This window comes from Geotrypetes seraphini, chromosome 3, assembly GCF_902459505.1.
Source record: "Geotrypetes seraphini chromosome 3, aGeoSer1.1, whole genome shotgun sequence".
Taxonomy (NCBI): domain Eukaryota; kingdom Metazoa; phylum Chordata; class Amphibia; order Gymnophiona; family Dermophiidae; genus Geotrypetes; species Geotrypetes seraphini.
The window spans coordinates 108,764,515-108,782,133 of NC_047086.1; the positions used below are offsets into that span (position 1 = coordinate 108,764,515).

At 44.5% G+C, this 17,619-nt stretch overlaps 1 protein-coding gene across 3 annotated transcripts in view; it reads right to left on the reverse strand.

Annotated features, from left to right (window-relative positions):
- ATAD2B (ATPase family AAA domain containing 2B) overlaps positions 1-17,619 on the reverse strand; it is a 528,611-nt gene that overhangs the window by 132,628 nt on the left and 378,364 nt on the right. For 2 of the 3 annotated variants that reach the window (XM_033936345.1, XM_033936342.1), the window contains exons 20-21: positions 11,946-12,081; positions 487-683 (exon numbers count right to left, since the gene is read on the reverse strand). In XM_033936345.1, coding sequence (XP_033792236.1) covers positions 487-683; positions 11,946-12,081 — 333 coding nt within the window. The remainder of the gene's footprint in view (positions 1-486; positions 684-11,945; positions 12,082-17,619) is intronic. The other variant, XM_033936343.1, reaches the window with a different exon arrangement.

The following is a 17,619-nucleotide window of genomic DNA, read 5'->3' on the forward strand; positions in this document are numbered from 1 at the left end:
TTGGTTATGAAAGGTTTTTTTTCTCCCTCTTTTCTTTTTTGTGGACTGTTTTGTTGTAACTAAGATATGGAAAAATTTCCTTTCATGAGTTGTATTTTAATTTCTTATTCAAAGTTTTTTTTGCTTTGATGTAAATAAAAGACAATAAAAAAAAAAAAAAAAAAAAAAGTTTCTATATACACCAAGTCAATGAGGAACAGTTATAGGTAAAACCACAGTCAAAACTAAAGAAAAAGATGCTTCTTTCAAATTTTCCATTCAATATGCAGTCTAGCAAACAATGTGAAGAGACTAAAAAATTGAAGGATGTCTAAGAGACATTTAAAAGTGTAGTTGTACAAGTTATAATGTCTTTTTGTTTTAGACATTGGTCTAAATATCTTGACACTATACATAAATAACCTAATTTTTGCATTATTGCATCATTTTGTATCATTGCATTATTTTTGCATCAACACCATTGTTTGCATGTTACGGAAACAAGACCTCTTCAATATCCACCGGTTTGCTGAAGATGTTGAAGCGCTTGTCAGTAGCCAGTCGTTTGGTAACATCCCTGAGAAACAGCCGCAGCTCTCGTAAAGTGTTCTCCTCCTGGTCTTCTATTCGTTGCTTTTCTACTTCAGACAGCTGACGGGCTGCTGGAGGCATTGCCAGAGGAAGTACTTCCACTGCACGTAGAGCTAAAGAATGGGGGGGATATAAGAACATAAGAGTTACCATACTGAACCAGACCAAAGTATCTGTTTCCAAAAGTGGCCAATCCAAGTCACAAGTATCTAACAAGATCCCAAAAGAGAATGAATCAGGTGTTCAGTGCGGAATCTAGTTAAATAGTAGGTTAATATCTAAGTACTGCTCTTTTGCTGTATGTTTTAATTGTACCTATATCCCTTCTCTCCAGGGGTTTTTCTGTTTATGTCTTGCCTACCTCCTTAAATTGAGGACTATATAAGTTAGCATATTGCTTTGTATATCTACTTCAGTCAGTATTGACTAACTATATGTATTTCAGTATTACTTGTTCCATTTTTGGTTGTATAGAAGCTATAAATAATAATTTAAAAAAAAAGATCCTAAAAGAGTAAAACAGATTTTATGCTGCTTACCCCAGAAATAAGCAATGGATTTTCCCGTCAATCTTAATAATGGCTTATGGACTTTTCTTTTGGAAATTTTTCAAACCATTTTTAAATTCTGCTAAGATGCTTTCAACACAAGAAAAAGGAAAGATTAGGTTTTTACCTCAGTAATCTAATTTCTAGTAGACATACACATTATTCCTGAACCTTCGGTTGTCAACTACTTCTTGCAAGAATTCTTGCAGACAGCCACATTAGTATTCTTTTGCTCTACCTCCAATCTCTCTGGGCTGTCCTCTAATTCCTCAGTTTGTACCAAAGCAGATAGAAGCCCTGGAGAGGAAATAGAAGAGGGATGGGTAAGGGGACATAAGAACATAAGAAGTTGCCTCCGCTGAGTCAGACCATAGGTCCATCCTGCCCAGCGGTCCGCTCCCGCAGCGGCCCATCAGGCCCATCGCCTGAGTAGTGGTCTATACCTATCTATACCCTTCAATCCCTTTTTCTTCTAGGAATCTATCCAAACCTTCTTTGAAACCATTTAATGTTTTGTTGTCTACAACAGCCTCTGGAAGCGCGTTCCATGTATCCACCACCCTCTGAGTGAAAAAGAACTTCCTAGCGTTTGTTCTAAACCTGTCCCCTTTCAATTTCTCCGAGTGCCCCCTTGTACTTGTGGTGCCCCTTAATTTGAAAAATCTGTCCCTGTCTACTTTTTCTATGCCCTTCAGGATCTTGAAGGTTTCTATCATGTTTCCTCTAAGTCTCCGCTTTTCTAGTGAGAAAAGTCCCAACTGCTTCAATCTGTCGGTATATGGCAGATTTTCCATTCCCTTTATCAGTTTAGTTGCTCTTCTCTGTACTCCCTCAAGTACTGCCATGTCCTTCTTGAGGTACGGCGACCAGTACTGGACACAGTACTCCAGATGCTGCCGCACCATTGCACGATACAGCGGCATGATGACTTCCTTCGTCCTGGTCGTAATACCCTTCTTAATGATACCCAACATTCTGTTTGCTTTCTTTGAGGCTGTGGCGCACTGCGCCGATGCCTTCAGTGTTGCGTCTACCATCACTCCCAGGTCTCTCTCCAGGTTACTGACCCCTAGCGGTGTTCCCCCCATTCTGTATGTGAACATCGGGTTCTTTTTCCCCACGTGCATGACCTTGCATTTCCCTATGTTGAAGCTCATTTGCCATTTTTCGGCCCACTTTTCCAGCTGCGTTAGATCCTTTTGGAGATCTTCGCAGTCTTCCCTGGTTTGAGCCCTGCTGTATAGTTTGGTGTCATCTGCAAATTTAATGACCTCACACTTGGTTCCCGCCTCTAGGTCGTTTATGTAAATATTGAACAGGAGCGGTCCTAGCACCGACCCCTGTGGAACTCCGCTCGTGACCCCTTTCCAGCCTGAGTAATGGCCCTTTACTCCAACCCTTTGCTTCCTGTTTGCCAGCCAGTTTCTGATCCATCGGTGGACCTCCCCTTGCACCCCGTGGTTCCATATCTTCTTAAGCAGTCTCTCGTGTGGTACCTTGTCGAAGGCTTTTTGGAAGTCAAGTGATGTCTATAGATTCCCCTTTATCCACCTGGTTGTTCACCCCCTCAAAGAAGTACAATAAGTTGGTGAGGCATGACCTGCCCTTGCAGAAGCCATGTTGACTTGGTTTTAGCTGCCCATTTTTTTCGGTGTGTTCACAGATGCTGTCTTTAATTAGTGCCTCCATCATCTTTCCCGGGACTGAGGTCAGGCTCACCGGCCTGTAGTTTCCTGGGTCGCCCCTTGAGCCCTTCTTGAAGATGCCGTAACATCGGGGACGCTCCCCGAGAAACATGTCTGTTCTGCTCAAATCATTAATATCTAACAGATGAAACAAAAATCTTAACCATTTGTAATACATAACTAGATAAAAACAAACAAATCACCAACCTGAGCACAACCTTCATTAAGAGAGTGTGAGATTCTATAAATACCCCTAGATTCTTTGACACAGCAGTTGCAGTCTTTATCCTTGTTAAAGCTGGTTAAAAGAAAGAAACAAGATGTCTGGATTCCCCAGAACATTCAAGGCAGTAAACAGGCAAATGAACATCAGACAGAGCGGGTTTCAGAAATAATGTGCATGTCTACTAGAAAGAAGATTACCGAGGTAAGAACTTTCCTTCTAGTACGACAGACACATTATTCCTGAACCTTCAGGATATATCAAAGCAGTCCCCAGAGTCTAGGGTGGGACAGATGAACCTGCTGATAGTATGGATGATAGTACGGAGTCCAGTTTGGCCACTACATCCACTCTTTAAAATTTTATAAATGCATGGACCGCTCTACAGATTTCTTCCAGAGACACCATTTAAGATTTTGCTCATGATGAAGCCACACTTTTAATGTAGTGCACCTTCATGGATATAGGTAGCTGCTCTAGAACAAGGGTGTCAAACTCAATCACATTAAAGGATCAAAATCTAAAACACAGGCTAAGTCACGGGCCAGACCCCACCCAATCTCCGCCCCAGACCCTGCCCCCATAATTGTAACACCTTTTTTTCTATTAATTTTTCATATACAGTATAACCTTGGTTTGTGAGCATAACCTTGGTTTGTGAGTATAACCTTGTGAGTATAACCTTGTGAGTATAACCTTGTGAGTATAACCTTGGTTTGTGAGCATAATTCGCTCCAAAAACAAGCTTGTAATCCAAACCACTCGTATATAAAAGCGAATTTCCCCATAAGAAATAATGGAAACTCCTCAACCCAAAAACTTTAATACAAATTACTGTATGTACTCGTATTGCAAGACCTTGCTTGTTTAAAACAGTCACCACACTCATGCAGTGTCAGAGAGAGGGAGAGAAAGAGAGAGGAACCATCGGTTCAGTTATGATGTGATGTGTGTATATTGTATATACTTGCATTGCAAGACCTTTCTTGTATATCAAGTTAAAATTTAATAAAATGTTTTGCTTGTCTTACAAAACACATGCATACCAAGTTACTTGCAATTCAAGATTTTACTGTATACACACACAATATAATCTTATTAACAACACATAATGGTTAACCACAAAATTAAACTACACAAAGCACACTGTATGCTTCTCATTCCTACCTGAACACAGATAACCACTATGCAAATACGGGACCACAAACTAAAAGTACTAATATATACAAACGAAACCCTAAAATTCAAGACTCTGTATGCAGCATAACCCCCAGAGAAAAAGAAACAAATGCATTTCTTCCTGAACAGTACAAAATATAGACAGTAGATGAAAATTCTCAAAAATGACACAATTTAATCACTAAATTGATAATAAAATAATTCCCCCTACCTTTGTTCTATCTCCCTCCCTACTAGGTGCCTCCCTCTGGCAGGTGTCTTACCTTCTGGCCAGCTCCCGCCTGGCCGTTTTATGCAGCCCGCGGTGCAATGCACATTTTCATTGCTGTTTCTGGTGTTATCTTCTGGTTAGCTCCCTCCTCCTCACTGCCGCAGTGGCACAAAGCTGCGGGCAGCGGCGGCTCCTTGCCCGTCCCGCACCTCATCCGGAAGCATTCCCTCTCTGGGGTCCAGTGTCTGATGACTGAGAAAGTCTGCTTGGACGTTGTCCACTCCTGCTGTAGACAGCGCCACAAGGTATCTTTCCGCCACCAAAAGAGCAGCTGAGCCTCCATGCTTAGAGAGGGACTCTTTGTGTCCCAACAATTGACATAAGCCACCACCGTGGCATTGTCTGAGAACACACGGATGATTTAATGACGGAGACAACTCTTGAAGAGGAGAAGGGCCAGCTGAATTGCCCACAGTTCCAGGTGATTCATCAACCACTTGCACTCTGCGGAGGCTCACCGGCCCTGAACAGGAATAGACATGCACACTGCTCTCCATCCTTTGAGACTTGCATCTATCCACAAGATCACCCAGTCCGAGACCTGAAGCAGAAGAGCCTGGGACAATGAGAGAGGATGCAACCACCACGCTAGTCTGTTGCATGCCACGTCGTCCAGGACAGAGGTGCATGTATCGAGTCCCATTGTGGATTCCAATACGAAAGCAGGGCATCCTGCAGTGGATGCAGAAGGGCTCTGGCCCAAGGAACCATATCGATAGATGCCACCATGGTCCCCAGAACCTGGAGATACTGCCAAGACATAGGGACCTGATAACCTGCTGTAGCCTCTCCTGATAAGGCACAGGTAGATACTCTTTGTTCTGACCCATATGAAACCGAACTTCCAGGTACTCCAAATCCTGGAATGGCTCGAGGCGACTCTTTCTGAAGTTGATCAACCAACCTGGATGTTGCGGCAACTGTACCACCTGATGGACAGCTTGATGCTCCTCGGACAGAGAGGGCACTCTGATCAACCAGTCTTCCAGATAAGGGTGAACCAGAACAACCATGAAGCTCAGATGGGCCATCACCACCACCATCACTTTAGTGAAGGTCCGGAGTGCCATCGCCAACCCAAAGGGCAGGGCTGCAAACTGGAAATGTCACCCTAGAATATGGAATCGCAAGTACTTCCGATGGTCCAGGAAAATGTGAATGTGGAGATCTGCCTCCGTCAGATCTAGGGAGGCTAGAAACTCCCTTGGTGCCATCTCTCCCTTTCTTTTCCCAACTACCCTCCTATCCAGTAACTCTATCCCCCCTCCACACCATCCCTTGTGTCCAACTTCTCTCCCTTTCTGTTCCTTCCCTCCCTAAAAACCATGGTCCATCATCTCTCTCCCTTTCCTCTATTTTCAGACCCATTATTTCTTCCCACCCAAAGTCCGGCATATGTCTCTTTGAACCCCCCCCTTCCCTCCGTGTACTTCTACACCAGAGACCCCTCCTCCCCTGAAGGCCTGTCCCCCCTTAAAGGTCTGCATCCCACCCCTGAAGGCCTGCCCCCCCTTGAAGGCCTGCAGCCCCCCGAAGGCCTGACCCCCCCTTGAAGACCTGTCTGCCTGTCCCCCTTGAAGGCCTGTCTCCCCCTGAAGGCCTGCCTGCCCATCCCACCCCGAAGGACCACTTGCCCCCCCCACCCTGAAGGACTGCTCGCCCTCCCCCCACCCCGGGGGACCGCTCACCCCCTTGGCCTCCCTGCACCACCTATGGTAGAAAAGCAGCCCGCAGCAAGATCGCGATGCCAGCGATCCCTGCGCTGCTTCCTCCGCCGCAGTCCCACCCCTCCTCTGATGTCAGAGGAGAGGCGATCCCGCTGCCGGCTCTTCTCCACTGCCAGGGGGGAGAACCGAACGTCGGGGGGGGGGGAGGGGAGAACCGGACGCCAATGGCTTCAAGGCCGGAAGCACCCCCTCAGGGCTTGCACCCGGGGCGGATGGCCCCCCCGCCCCTTCCTTTGTACGCCACTGATCATGGCACAGTTTGGAGTAGCATGCACGAGCCACGAAAGAGGAGGCCATCGCTGCTTTGATCCCAGCCGTGGCCGAATCAAACAGACACTTAAGGATAAAATCCACGTGTCGGTCTGTGACATCCTTCAGGTCCACCCCCACCCCAGCACCAGGGAGAGATGTGCTCTTGGTATTATGCACCACCAAAGAAGCCACCTTCAGAGAAGTAAAGCGCTTGTTAAAGCCATCTGCCATGGGATAAAGCCGTGCCATGGCTCAAGCACATTTCAACGGACCCTCAGAAGTCTCCCAGATATCTATAAGAATCCAGACAACATCAGGATGATCAGGAAGAGGCAGATTGTGTGGCCTCTAGTCACTCATAAGGGAACATTCAGCAGAGACTGGCTGTTCCGACTGTTGCTTCAATTCCTGCAGAGAATCAGAGATTAAATCCACAAGGTGTGCGGGTTTGAAGAACCTGCGCACAATTGAGTCCTTCGCTCCAGTCCGGATCCTGGAGATTTGCCAGATTCGCCATGTTCGTGGCCGCCGCAGAGCTGCCCTGTGAAAGCAGAGGAATGGAAAGAGTGTCTGGCACAACTGCGGGCACAGCCAACTTACTCCCCGGTACACTCACAGGAAGATAAGAAGAAAGATTCTGGTTCCTTGGAGCAGGGGCCCCTGTAACCGGCACAGAAGCCGTGGAAGAGAAACAGGCAGGGGACTTTTTAAATGAGTATGCCTGAATAAGCATGTGCACAAATTCCAAGGGAAAACCATCCTCTGCAGCAGGAGCCGACTTCTGCACCTCAGATTTGGAATGTTTGAAAGATGTATGAGGTTTTTGTTGGAGCCATGCTTACGGTCACTGAAATGCCGCCAGCACACTCCCCAGGGCCCCCTGACACTAATTTCACGGGAAACGGGGCATAAGGCACTTGAAGATCTTCCCCGGTGGTCAAAAGCATTGCATTCAAGCAAATCTTGCCCCCCTCATGAGCCGCAGTATACGTGGAACACCACTGCGCAACCAACAGCCATCCACCACAAATGGGGCACGAATCCAACCCATCCTGCCCTAGGGAGGACATCTATGTGGTTTTCTTTCAAAAATGAAGCTGGCAAGTATGAAAAATAACTTTAAAATCAAATCTGGAAAAATCCAAAAATGGCCACTGAGGCCCTGTTTTGACTAAAAATAGTCCAGGAAAAGCACAGAGAACCCTCAAAAACAGGGATTTTAGGAGGGGGAGGGGTGTAGGACATGCAGGGAAGCCACCTAAAACCCTCTTTTTAAAGATCCCCCAAATCTCTGATTCAAGCTCTTAGCTTGCTCTCACATAACCATGTGCTCACAGGAAAACAAACATTTTACTCAATATGTTGAATGAGAGAAACTGCATGCAGCTTAACCACAGCTTGCAGGGAGATCCTTTGCCTCAGTTTACTGGAAATCTAGATTTCAAGTCTTCTGACTGCCCCACTGGCCAGATCACCACGGCCAGAGACCTTTGCTACCCATGGACAAACCACACAAACGTCTGGTAGAGAGACGCAGTCTGGCTCCGATCCTGGTCGCGCCTCCACGGAACCGTCTCAGCCTGCGCTACACCCACTATCGGACGAACCTGGGGTGAGCTAGCTCCCAAGGGAAAGGTCCCATAGCCCTGATCTGATGTGCAAGCTGTCTAAGGGGCTTATTGCTGGGCAGGGACCCCCAGAAGCAGGTGTTCTCCAACAGTCTGCGATCTCCTGCAGTCAAAGATGTCCCCGCAGGGAACCTCCACAGCATGAGGGTGAAAACCACGAACAAAAAATACTGAAAGATCACAAAATAAAACACGAGCATAAAAGATGAGCTCCTACAGCCTGGCTTTGTAGGAAGAAAAGACTGGTGAGCATGCTCAGAGAGGAAGTATGTAAAGGAGGGGGGGGGAACTTCTGAAGTTTTGAGGCTTCCTACAGACCTTGGCGGGTGGAGAGAAATAACCCACTGGTCCCGGAATAAAGTGGTATTGTACAAGAATGAATATGTAGAAGTTGATAAAGATAAGGCTAAATTACATTACATTACATTACTTTAGGGATTTCTATTCCGCCATTACCTTGCAGTTCAAGGCGGATAAATTGCTTTACAAATATTTCTGTTCTGTGTTCATAGCTGAAGGGCCAGAAGCAGGACTGTAGAAGACAAACATTTATGTATTTTAATATTTATATTTAATATTTATATACCACTTATAACCTAAGTGGTTTTTACATTCAGGTACTCAAGCATTTTACCCTGTCTGTCCCAGTGGGCTCACAATCTGTCTAATGTACCTGGTGAATGGAGGGGTGGTAGATCCTGATACCAGGCTTCTCAAAAACCGTGTTAAAAAGCGGTGGCCTGCTAACGCAGCTGTTTTGATAGCAAATTGAAAAAAGCGAGATATTTTCAAAAAAATCACGCATGCAGGTGAGGTCAGCAGACAGCTGGTAAGATTCGCTAAATTTGCGATGGGCACATGCACAGAAAAAACACATTAAAAAATCAACCAAAAACACAACAGTGTGAGAGATGCCCACTCTCTCCGCTGCCAAGATATATGCTGCCGCTCAGCCGCGCACATCCCCTGTAGCGGGATAGATGCCCACTCTCCCCGCTGCCAAGACACCTGCCACCGCTCAGCCACACACACCCCCTGCAGCGGGAGAGATGCTCACTCTCCCTGCTGCCAAGTGACCTCCTCCCGGGATGGGGGGGGGGGGGGGGTTCAGGTGTTCGCTGCCACTGCATGGGAGGGGTGGGAGAGAGAATAGGCATGTGATGCAGTGGGAGAGAGAATAGGCATATCTCTCGCTGCAACACAAGCTTTCTGGCAGTCTCTGACACTGACCGGCACCCTTGAACCAATCGCTTATTTTTGTCGCAAAAAGTCAATGCTGCTTTTAGAAAATGGCTCAACATTTTTTTATAATCTATCGGAGGACTCATTTCAATGTTGAAGAGCCCATTTGCATATTATTGTCGGAGACTGCTAGAAAGCATGCTATTGACAGAGATAATCTGCTTTGATAATCCACCGCTAAAATCCACCATCGTTAAACAGCTTTGCGACAGCATTAAAGTTTTGAGAATCTTCCCCTGAATGATTTTAGAGGACTGTGTTCGTGAAGAGCTAGCTAAACTAAAGGTGGTCAAAGCGATGTGGCCAGATTGCATACATTCAAGGACACTGAAAGAACTTAAGGAAGTTCTGGCAACTCCACTGGAAGACCTTTTTAATGCTTCTCTAGAATCAGAAGAGGTACTAAAGGAATGGAAAAGGGCAGATATGGTCCCTCTTCACAAAAGTGGAAGAGGGACTATAGGCTGGTAAGTCTGACTTCAGTGGTAAGTAAATGAATGGAAACTTTTAAAACAGAGAATAATGACATTTCTGGAATCCAACAGATTACAGGGCATTGTTTCTCTAGAGGCAGGTCTAGTCAGACAGATCTGATCAATTTCTTTGACAGGATGACCAGAGAGTTGGATAGAGGGAGAGCATTAGATATGGTGTATTTAAATTTTAGCAATGCCTTTGATACTGTTCCACAAAGACGTCTAATAAATAAAATGAATGCCCTTGGTTAAGAACTGGTTGAGTGGAAGGCGACAGACTAGTGGTAAATGGAGCTCACTCTAAGAAAAGGGATGTTATCAGTGATGTGCCACAAGGTTCAGTTCCTGTGCCTGATCTTTTCAACATTTTTGTAAGCAAAATTGCTGAAGGGCTATCTGGTAAGGTTTGCCTCTTTGTGGATGATACTAAAATCTGCAATAGGGTAGACACAGCTGAATGTGTGGATAAAATGAGGAAGGACCAAGCGAAGCTTGAAGAATGGTCTGGAATTTTGCAGCTAAGATTTAATACTAAGAAATACAGGGTCATTCATTTGGGCTGCAAAAACCCACTGGAATGGTACAGTTTAGGGGTTGAAGAAGTTTTTATGTATAAAGGAAGAGCATAACTTGGGTTTGATTGCATGTGATGATCTTAAAGAGGCCAAACAGGTAGAAAAGGTGACAGTGAAAACTAGAAAGATGCTTGGCTGCAGAGGGAGAGGAATGGCCAGTAGGAAAATGGAGGCAATGATGCCTCTTTATAAGACTCCAGTTGAGGCCTCATTTAGCATATTGTGTACAATTCTGGAGATCATACCTTCAAAAAGATATACTGTATTTTTCGTCCCATAAGACGCACCCTAAATTTAGACTCATGAGAATTGCCTGCAGCCATTCAGGCATGCACATGGGACTACGCAGGCGCACCTGCCTTGTTCGCTGCTCTGCCTCTCCCTGCCGCAGCTGTTCAGCGAAGGAAGCACCGGGATTAAAAACAGGTACAGGAGGGGGGAAGCTCACTGCCGGGGAGGGGGCTCACTGCCACAGCCGTCCAGCAAGGGAAGCGCTAGGATTAAAAGCAGGCAAGGGGGGGAGCGGCTTACTGCTACAGCCATCCAGCGAGAGAAGCACTGATATTAAAAGCAGGCATGGGGAGGGAAGCTCACTGCCGCAGCCATCTAATGAGGGAAGCGCCACAATTAAAAACAGGTGGGATGGGGGGGGGGGGGTGGTATTCGTTCCATAAGACGCACCCTTATTTCCACCCACTCTTTGGAGGGAAAAAGTGTGTCTTTTGGAGCAAAAAATATGGTAAACAGGATAGAGTCGGTCCAGAGGAAGGCTATTAAAATAATCGATGGTCTTCATCATAAAGCGTAAAGGGACAGACCAAGATCTCAATGTGTGTGCTTTGGAGAAAAGGCAGGAGAGGGAAGATGTGACAGCGACATTTAAATACCTACATGGCATAAATGCACATGAGGCGAAAGGAAACTCTGTAATGAGGGAGTATAGGACAATTTTGAAATGGGACAGAAGTAACCTCAGAAAATACTTTTCCACAGAAAGGTTTCCTGGTGAAGTTGAAAAATGTATCTGAATTAAAGAAAGCTTGGGACAAGTACATTGAACCTCTAAGGGAAAGGAAGGGATAGTAGATGGCATGGAGAAGCAGACTAGATAGGTTATATGGTCTTTATCCACCTTTATTTTTTATGTTTATTATGTTACTGCTGCCATAACAATGACAATTATGTGACTCTCAGTGGCACAATTTACAAAGGCTAACTAGTATTTTGGTGACAGATAATCAGTAATTATGACTTTGAAATTCTATATCTACTATATACAGTATATCTAGTACATCCATCCATATAAACTATTTATCCCTAAATATCTGGCAGCTTAAGAGGAAAAATTCAAATTTCACACACAAAATAGACTATAGTGGATTATTTTAAGCAATATGTACTAAAAGAGGAAAATGGGAAAAAAAAAAAAAAAGTATCACAGAGCATTACCACGGATAAGACCATAAGCAAATGCCTCTCACTGTTACTATTCTCAATGACAGTAGTCTAATTATTAGTTATTTGAAAGATACTTTTTTTTGCCTTTTTAATCTAATGTTTTTCTCTTACCAGCTTGTTTCTTTTTTGAGGGTGGCACCGCTGCTTGATTGAGAATCAAGTCTTGGAAAAATTTAAATCTGTCTTCTTCATTAGTCCTTTCAATACAAAAAACTTCCTCATACTGGACCCTAAAAATACATTTAACCTAAAAGGAAAACAATGTAATAAGTTTGCAATTTGAAGAAGCTTTTTTTTATGCACTCCCTATTCAGATGTATTAAATTATATAAAGAATAATTAGGTACCACAAAGATGACTCCATTTTCTCACTCTATTTCAATTTAGTCAACTGATGGATTGCATGCAACTAAGAGAAAAAAATGTAGAACATCCTTTGCTTTGTAACACTCATCAAGATGCAGTGAAAATTAAAGACATACATTTACTAAAGTCACTTTAAAGTGGGTCCCAAACTGTGAGTTACAATCAATAATAAAATCCTTAGCGCGCTTGTGCACTTGAAACTCCATGCTTCGGTTCTGCCGCATGCGCAGTAGAATAATTTGCCTTCTGCTGCCGATCACCCGTGCCTGTGTCAGCTGATTTCCTGCCTTCTGCTCCGATCCCGTCTGACTTCCTGCCTTCTGCCAGGTATACGCTGCCAGGACTCCTCTTTTTCTCACCCCTGGACCAGCAGCGGCAGCTCAATGTGATTTTAACTTAGTCACACAGCTGCCACTAGCTTTAGTTTAGCTTTAGCTGCAGTTTCAATCAGGCAGCTGCGGGGCCTTTGCTAGTGCGAGGTGCGAGGTGGGCCGGTCTATCAAAAGCCCTGAGGCTGCCTGATGAAACCGCGGCCAAAGCTAAACTAAAGCTAGCGGATGCTAGCCAGGGGGAGCAAAAAAGAAATAAAAACCCTTCTATTCAAAAAACACATAAAATCGAACTAACACGATCAAAACTGTCCCAAGCATCTCCTGCAACTACTCCATATGTACTTCTGATGTCATGGCAATTCAGACATAATTTATGTTATGTTATGTTTGGAATAATGGTTACATATATGAGGTTCAATACAAGAAAATTTTCACTGCCTGTTTCTATTCTGACCATTTATTTCGTTTCATGGTCTTTACAAAAATATTTTTTAACGTGGGGGTGTGTGTGTGTCAAAAAATGATGGGCACCGGGTGCCACATACCGTAGGTACGCCACTGCCCTGATGTTGTTATCCACCTCGGAACAAATTATCTAGCCACAATAACCTACCTGCAGCACAAAAAGCTCTTCGGGAGCTCGGAGAGGGGTTAAAACCTTTTGTAAAGACTGTAGCTTTTTCAGAATTACTGCCTACTTATGGAAAGGGTGTGGAAAGAATACAAAACACTGAGAACTTCAATAGGTGGCTCAAAGCCTGGTGTCATCAAGAGTTGTGGGTTCAAACCCACGCTGCTCCTTGTGATCAGGGATGTGGAGTCGGAGACAATTTTGGGTACCTGGAGTCAGAGTTGTGGGTACCAGAAACTGAGGAGTCGGAGTCGAAGGATTTATCTACCAACTCCACAGCCGATGGGTGAAAAGGACCTCCTGGCTGTACCTAATTCGTTTGCTAGGTGGACTTTGTGAGTCTGAAAAGGGGATGCATGACAGTTATTAGATAAGGTTAAGGGGCTGCATCATCTACCTTTGAGGTTTGCCCCTGATTTTGTACTGGGTAGGGAAGGGGGGATATTTCGGAGATGGGAACAAAAAAGATTACAGTACTTTGGTCAATTCCTGGAGGGGGAGTCCATTTCAGCATTTCCTGTGCTTCAAGCTCAGTTCCAGCTGGACTCATAGGGCTGTAGAGTCAGTTGAGGAATCGGAGACAATATTGGTTACCTGGAGTCGGAGTCGTGGATACCAGAAACTGAGGAGTCGAAGGATTTATCTACTGCCTCCACAGCCGAATATGGGTGAAAAGGACCTCCTGGCTGTACCTAATCTGTTTACTAGGTGGACTTTGTGAGTCTGAAAAGGGGATGCGCGACAGTTATTGGGTAAGGTTAAGGGGCTGCATCATCTACCTTTGAGGTTTGCCCCTGATTTTGTATTGGGTAGGGAAGGGGGAATATTTTGGAGATGGGAACAAAAAGGGTTACAGTACTTTGGCCAATTCCTGGAGGAGGAGTCCATTCGAGCATTTCCTGTGCTTCAAGCTCACTTCCCCAGATTTAGAAAAGGATGCAAAAAGAGCCGAACAAAAGACCCAGCATAGATAACTAAAGAAGTGAAGAAAGCGATAGGAGATAAGAAAAACTCATTCCGGAAATGGAAAAAGGACAAAACCAAAAAGAACTGGAAAGAGTACAGGAAGCATCAAAAGAATGTCACCTCGTGGTTAGAAGAGCAAAAAGAGAATATGAAGAGAAGCTAGCCAGGGAAGCATGAAATTTCAAACCGTTCTTCAGACATGTTAAAGGGAAGCAGCCGGCAAGGGAGGAGGTGGGACCGCTGGATGATGGAGGTAGGAAAGGGATGGTGAACGAGGAAAAAGAAGTGGCGGACAGACTAAACATGTTCTTTTCGTCAGTATTTACAAAAGAGGACACATCCAACATGCCGGAACCTGAAAAATCTTCAAGGGAGATCAAGCAAAAAAATTAACATCCATGGAAGTAAGCCTTGAAGATGTACGCAAGCAGATAAATAGATTAAAAACTGACAAATCTCCGGGCCCAGATGGAATCCACCCTAGGGTATTGAAAGAACTAAAGGAGGAAATAGCAGAACTACTACAGCAGGTTTGCAATCTATCCCTGAAAACAGGCGTGATCCCGGAAGATAGCTAATGTTACGCACATCTTCAAAAAAGGATCGAGAGGCGACCCGGGGAACTATAGACCGGTAAGTTTGACTTAGGTTCCGGGGAAGATGGCGGAAGCGCTGATAAAAGACAGCATTGATGAGCATCTAGAAAGGAACAAACTGATGAAAACAAGCCAACATGGCTTCTGCCAAACGAACTTATTGCACTTCTTCGAAAGAATTAACAAACGGATGGACAAAGGGGACCCCATAGACATCGTATACTTGGATTTCCAAAAAGCCTTTGACAAGGTACCCCATGAACACCTACTGCAGAAACTGAAGAACCATGGGGTGGAAGGAGACATACATAGATGGATCGGAAATTGGTTGGCAGGGTTGGAGGAGGGTCACGAGTGGTGTTCCGCAGGGGTCGGTACTTGGACCGCTGCTGTTCAATGTATTTATAAATGATCTAGAAACAGGGACAAAGTGTGAAATAATAAAATTTGCAGACGACACCAAACTATTTAGTGGAGTTAGGACTAAAGAGGACTGTGATGATTTACAAAGGGACCTGAACAAACTAGGAGAGTGGGCGAAAAGATGGCAGATGAAGTTTAATGTAGAGAAATGTAAAGTCTTGCATGTAGGAAACAGGAACCCGATGTACAGCTATACGATGGGAGGGCTGGTAATGTGTGAAAGTAGTCTAGAAAAGGACTTGGGGGTACTAGTGGACAAGACAATGAAGCCGTAGGCACAGTGCACAACTGCCTCTAAGAAGACAAACAGAATGCTAGGTATTATCAAGAAAGGTATTACAAACAGAACGAAAGAAGTTATCCTGCCATTGTATCGGGTGATGGTGCGCCCGTATCTGGAGTACTGCGTCTAATATTGGTCTCTGTACCTTAGGAAGGATATGGAGATACTCGAGAGGGTTCAGAGGTGAGCGACACGACTGATAAAAGGTATGGAAAACCTTTCATATGCTGAAAGATTAGAGAAACTGGGGCTCTTTTCCTTGGAAAAGCGGAGACTTAGAGGGGACATGATAGAGACCGATAAGATCATGAAGGGCATAGAGAAAGTGGAGAGGGACAGATTCTTCACACTTTCGAAAACTACAAGAACGAGAGGGCTTTCGGAAAAATTAAAAGGGGACAGATTCAGAACCAATGCTAGGAAGTTCATCTGGAATGCGCTTCCAGAGGGTGTGATAGGACAGAGTATAGTATTGGGGTTCAAGAAAGGATTAGCTAATTTCCTAAAGGAAAAGGGGATAGAAGGGTATAGATAGAGGATTACTATACAGGTCCTGGACCTGATGGGCTGCCACGTGAGTGGACTGCTGGGCATGATGGACCTCTGGTCTGACCCAGCAGAGGCACTGCTTATGTTCTTATGTTCCAGCTGGACTCATAGGGCTGTAGAGTCAGTGGAGGAGTCGGAGACAATTTGGGGTACCTGGAGTCAGGTACCAGAAACTGAGGAGTCGGAGTCAAAGGATTTATCTACCACCTCATAAGCCCTGCTTATGACCCTGGGCAAGTCACTTAATCCCCCCATTGCCTCAGGTACATTAGATAGATTGTGAGCCCACCGGGGCAGGCAGGGAAAATGCTTGAGTACCTGAATAAATTCATGTAAACCGTTCTAAGCTTCCTTGGGAGAACAGTATAGAAAATTGAATAAATAAATAAATAAAAATGCTTTAGATACATGGAAAAACAAGAGACTATATTGTAATGATGGGCCGCACCTTACCATTACAGGAAAAAGAATCCTAGCTGAGTGTCAGCATAGCTATTGCTAACATTCTTAGTTGGCATTACTTATGTCAGCGAAGGCCTATGGGAAATTATATCAATCTGACTCTGGCATGGGAATGCAGTTAGACCCTGAGGGCAGGGAAACTGTTTTAAGTAGCCCTGAATGTTTTAAGTAGCCCTGATTGAATCATGACTAGCTAAAAGGTGTTAATGTCTGATTAAGAGGGTGCTTAGGACAATGGGTCCAGGTGCACAGATCAAGAAAATAGGCTGCTTGAATGGGACAAAGAAGCCAGAGACTAATCCCATCTACCATGCCTGCAAGTATCACACCCTCCTTAGCAATTAAATTAACCATTGTTTCAAACAGTTTACAAATTCTAAACAGAAAGATACTAGGACATACAATAGTTTCTATACAGAGAATAAAATTCCAAGCTATAAATGCCTCCTCTCTGCTCTCTCAATCTATCTAGCTATCTCTTGGCTCTTGGCACTCTGGTCCTCTCTTGTTTCTCTTGAGCTCTGGCTCTAGCTCTCCCTCTCTTTCTCTGTCTATCCTTCTCTTTATCTATGAAACACGAAGCTTAGACCATCCCCCTTTTCTCTCTGCCTTTCCCTGGAACTTTACGCTTCCTTCTGGACTCTGTAAGGCAGGGAAACTGCTTTGCTCTCTCATTAATTGTAATGCTTAATTGTTGTAATGCCTATGAATACTACTTTTCTGTAAGTCTATTTCTATAATATATTCTTTATGCAATCACCTCTGGCTGTGCCTCTTTGATTTTATTTCCTGGTGAATCTTCAGTGAGGGAACTGAACCTGGGACCGGGCGTTTGTCAGAGCGCCTCTCAAGTGACCCCACCAATCATACATTGGGGGGGCCACTAACAAACCTGACATTTTGGGGGCTTGTCTCGGTCCTTCCTGATGATTTGGGTAAGTAGAATTCAATTTTTTTTAAATGTATAGACAGAGATAGAAATCAAAAGACCTTGGAAAACCCTTAGATTGATTGTTTTAGACTGGATGACACACTTGTGAAAAGTTTCAGTAATATTTTGGGTTTTATATTTGGTGAGATTTTACTATCAAAAGTCTTTGTAGTGTTACCTGTGCCAGTTTGCATTGTATGATTTGCTATTATAAGCTTGCTAGGGTGTTGCATGTAAGAATATTTG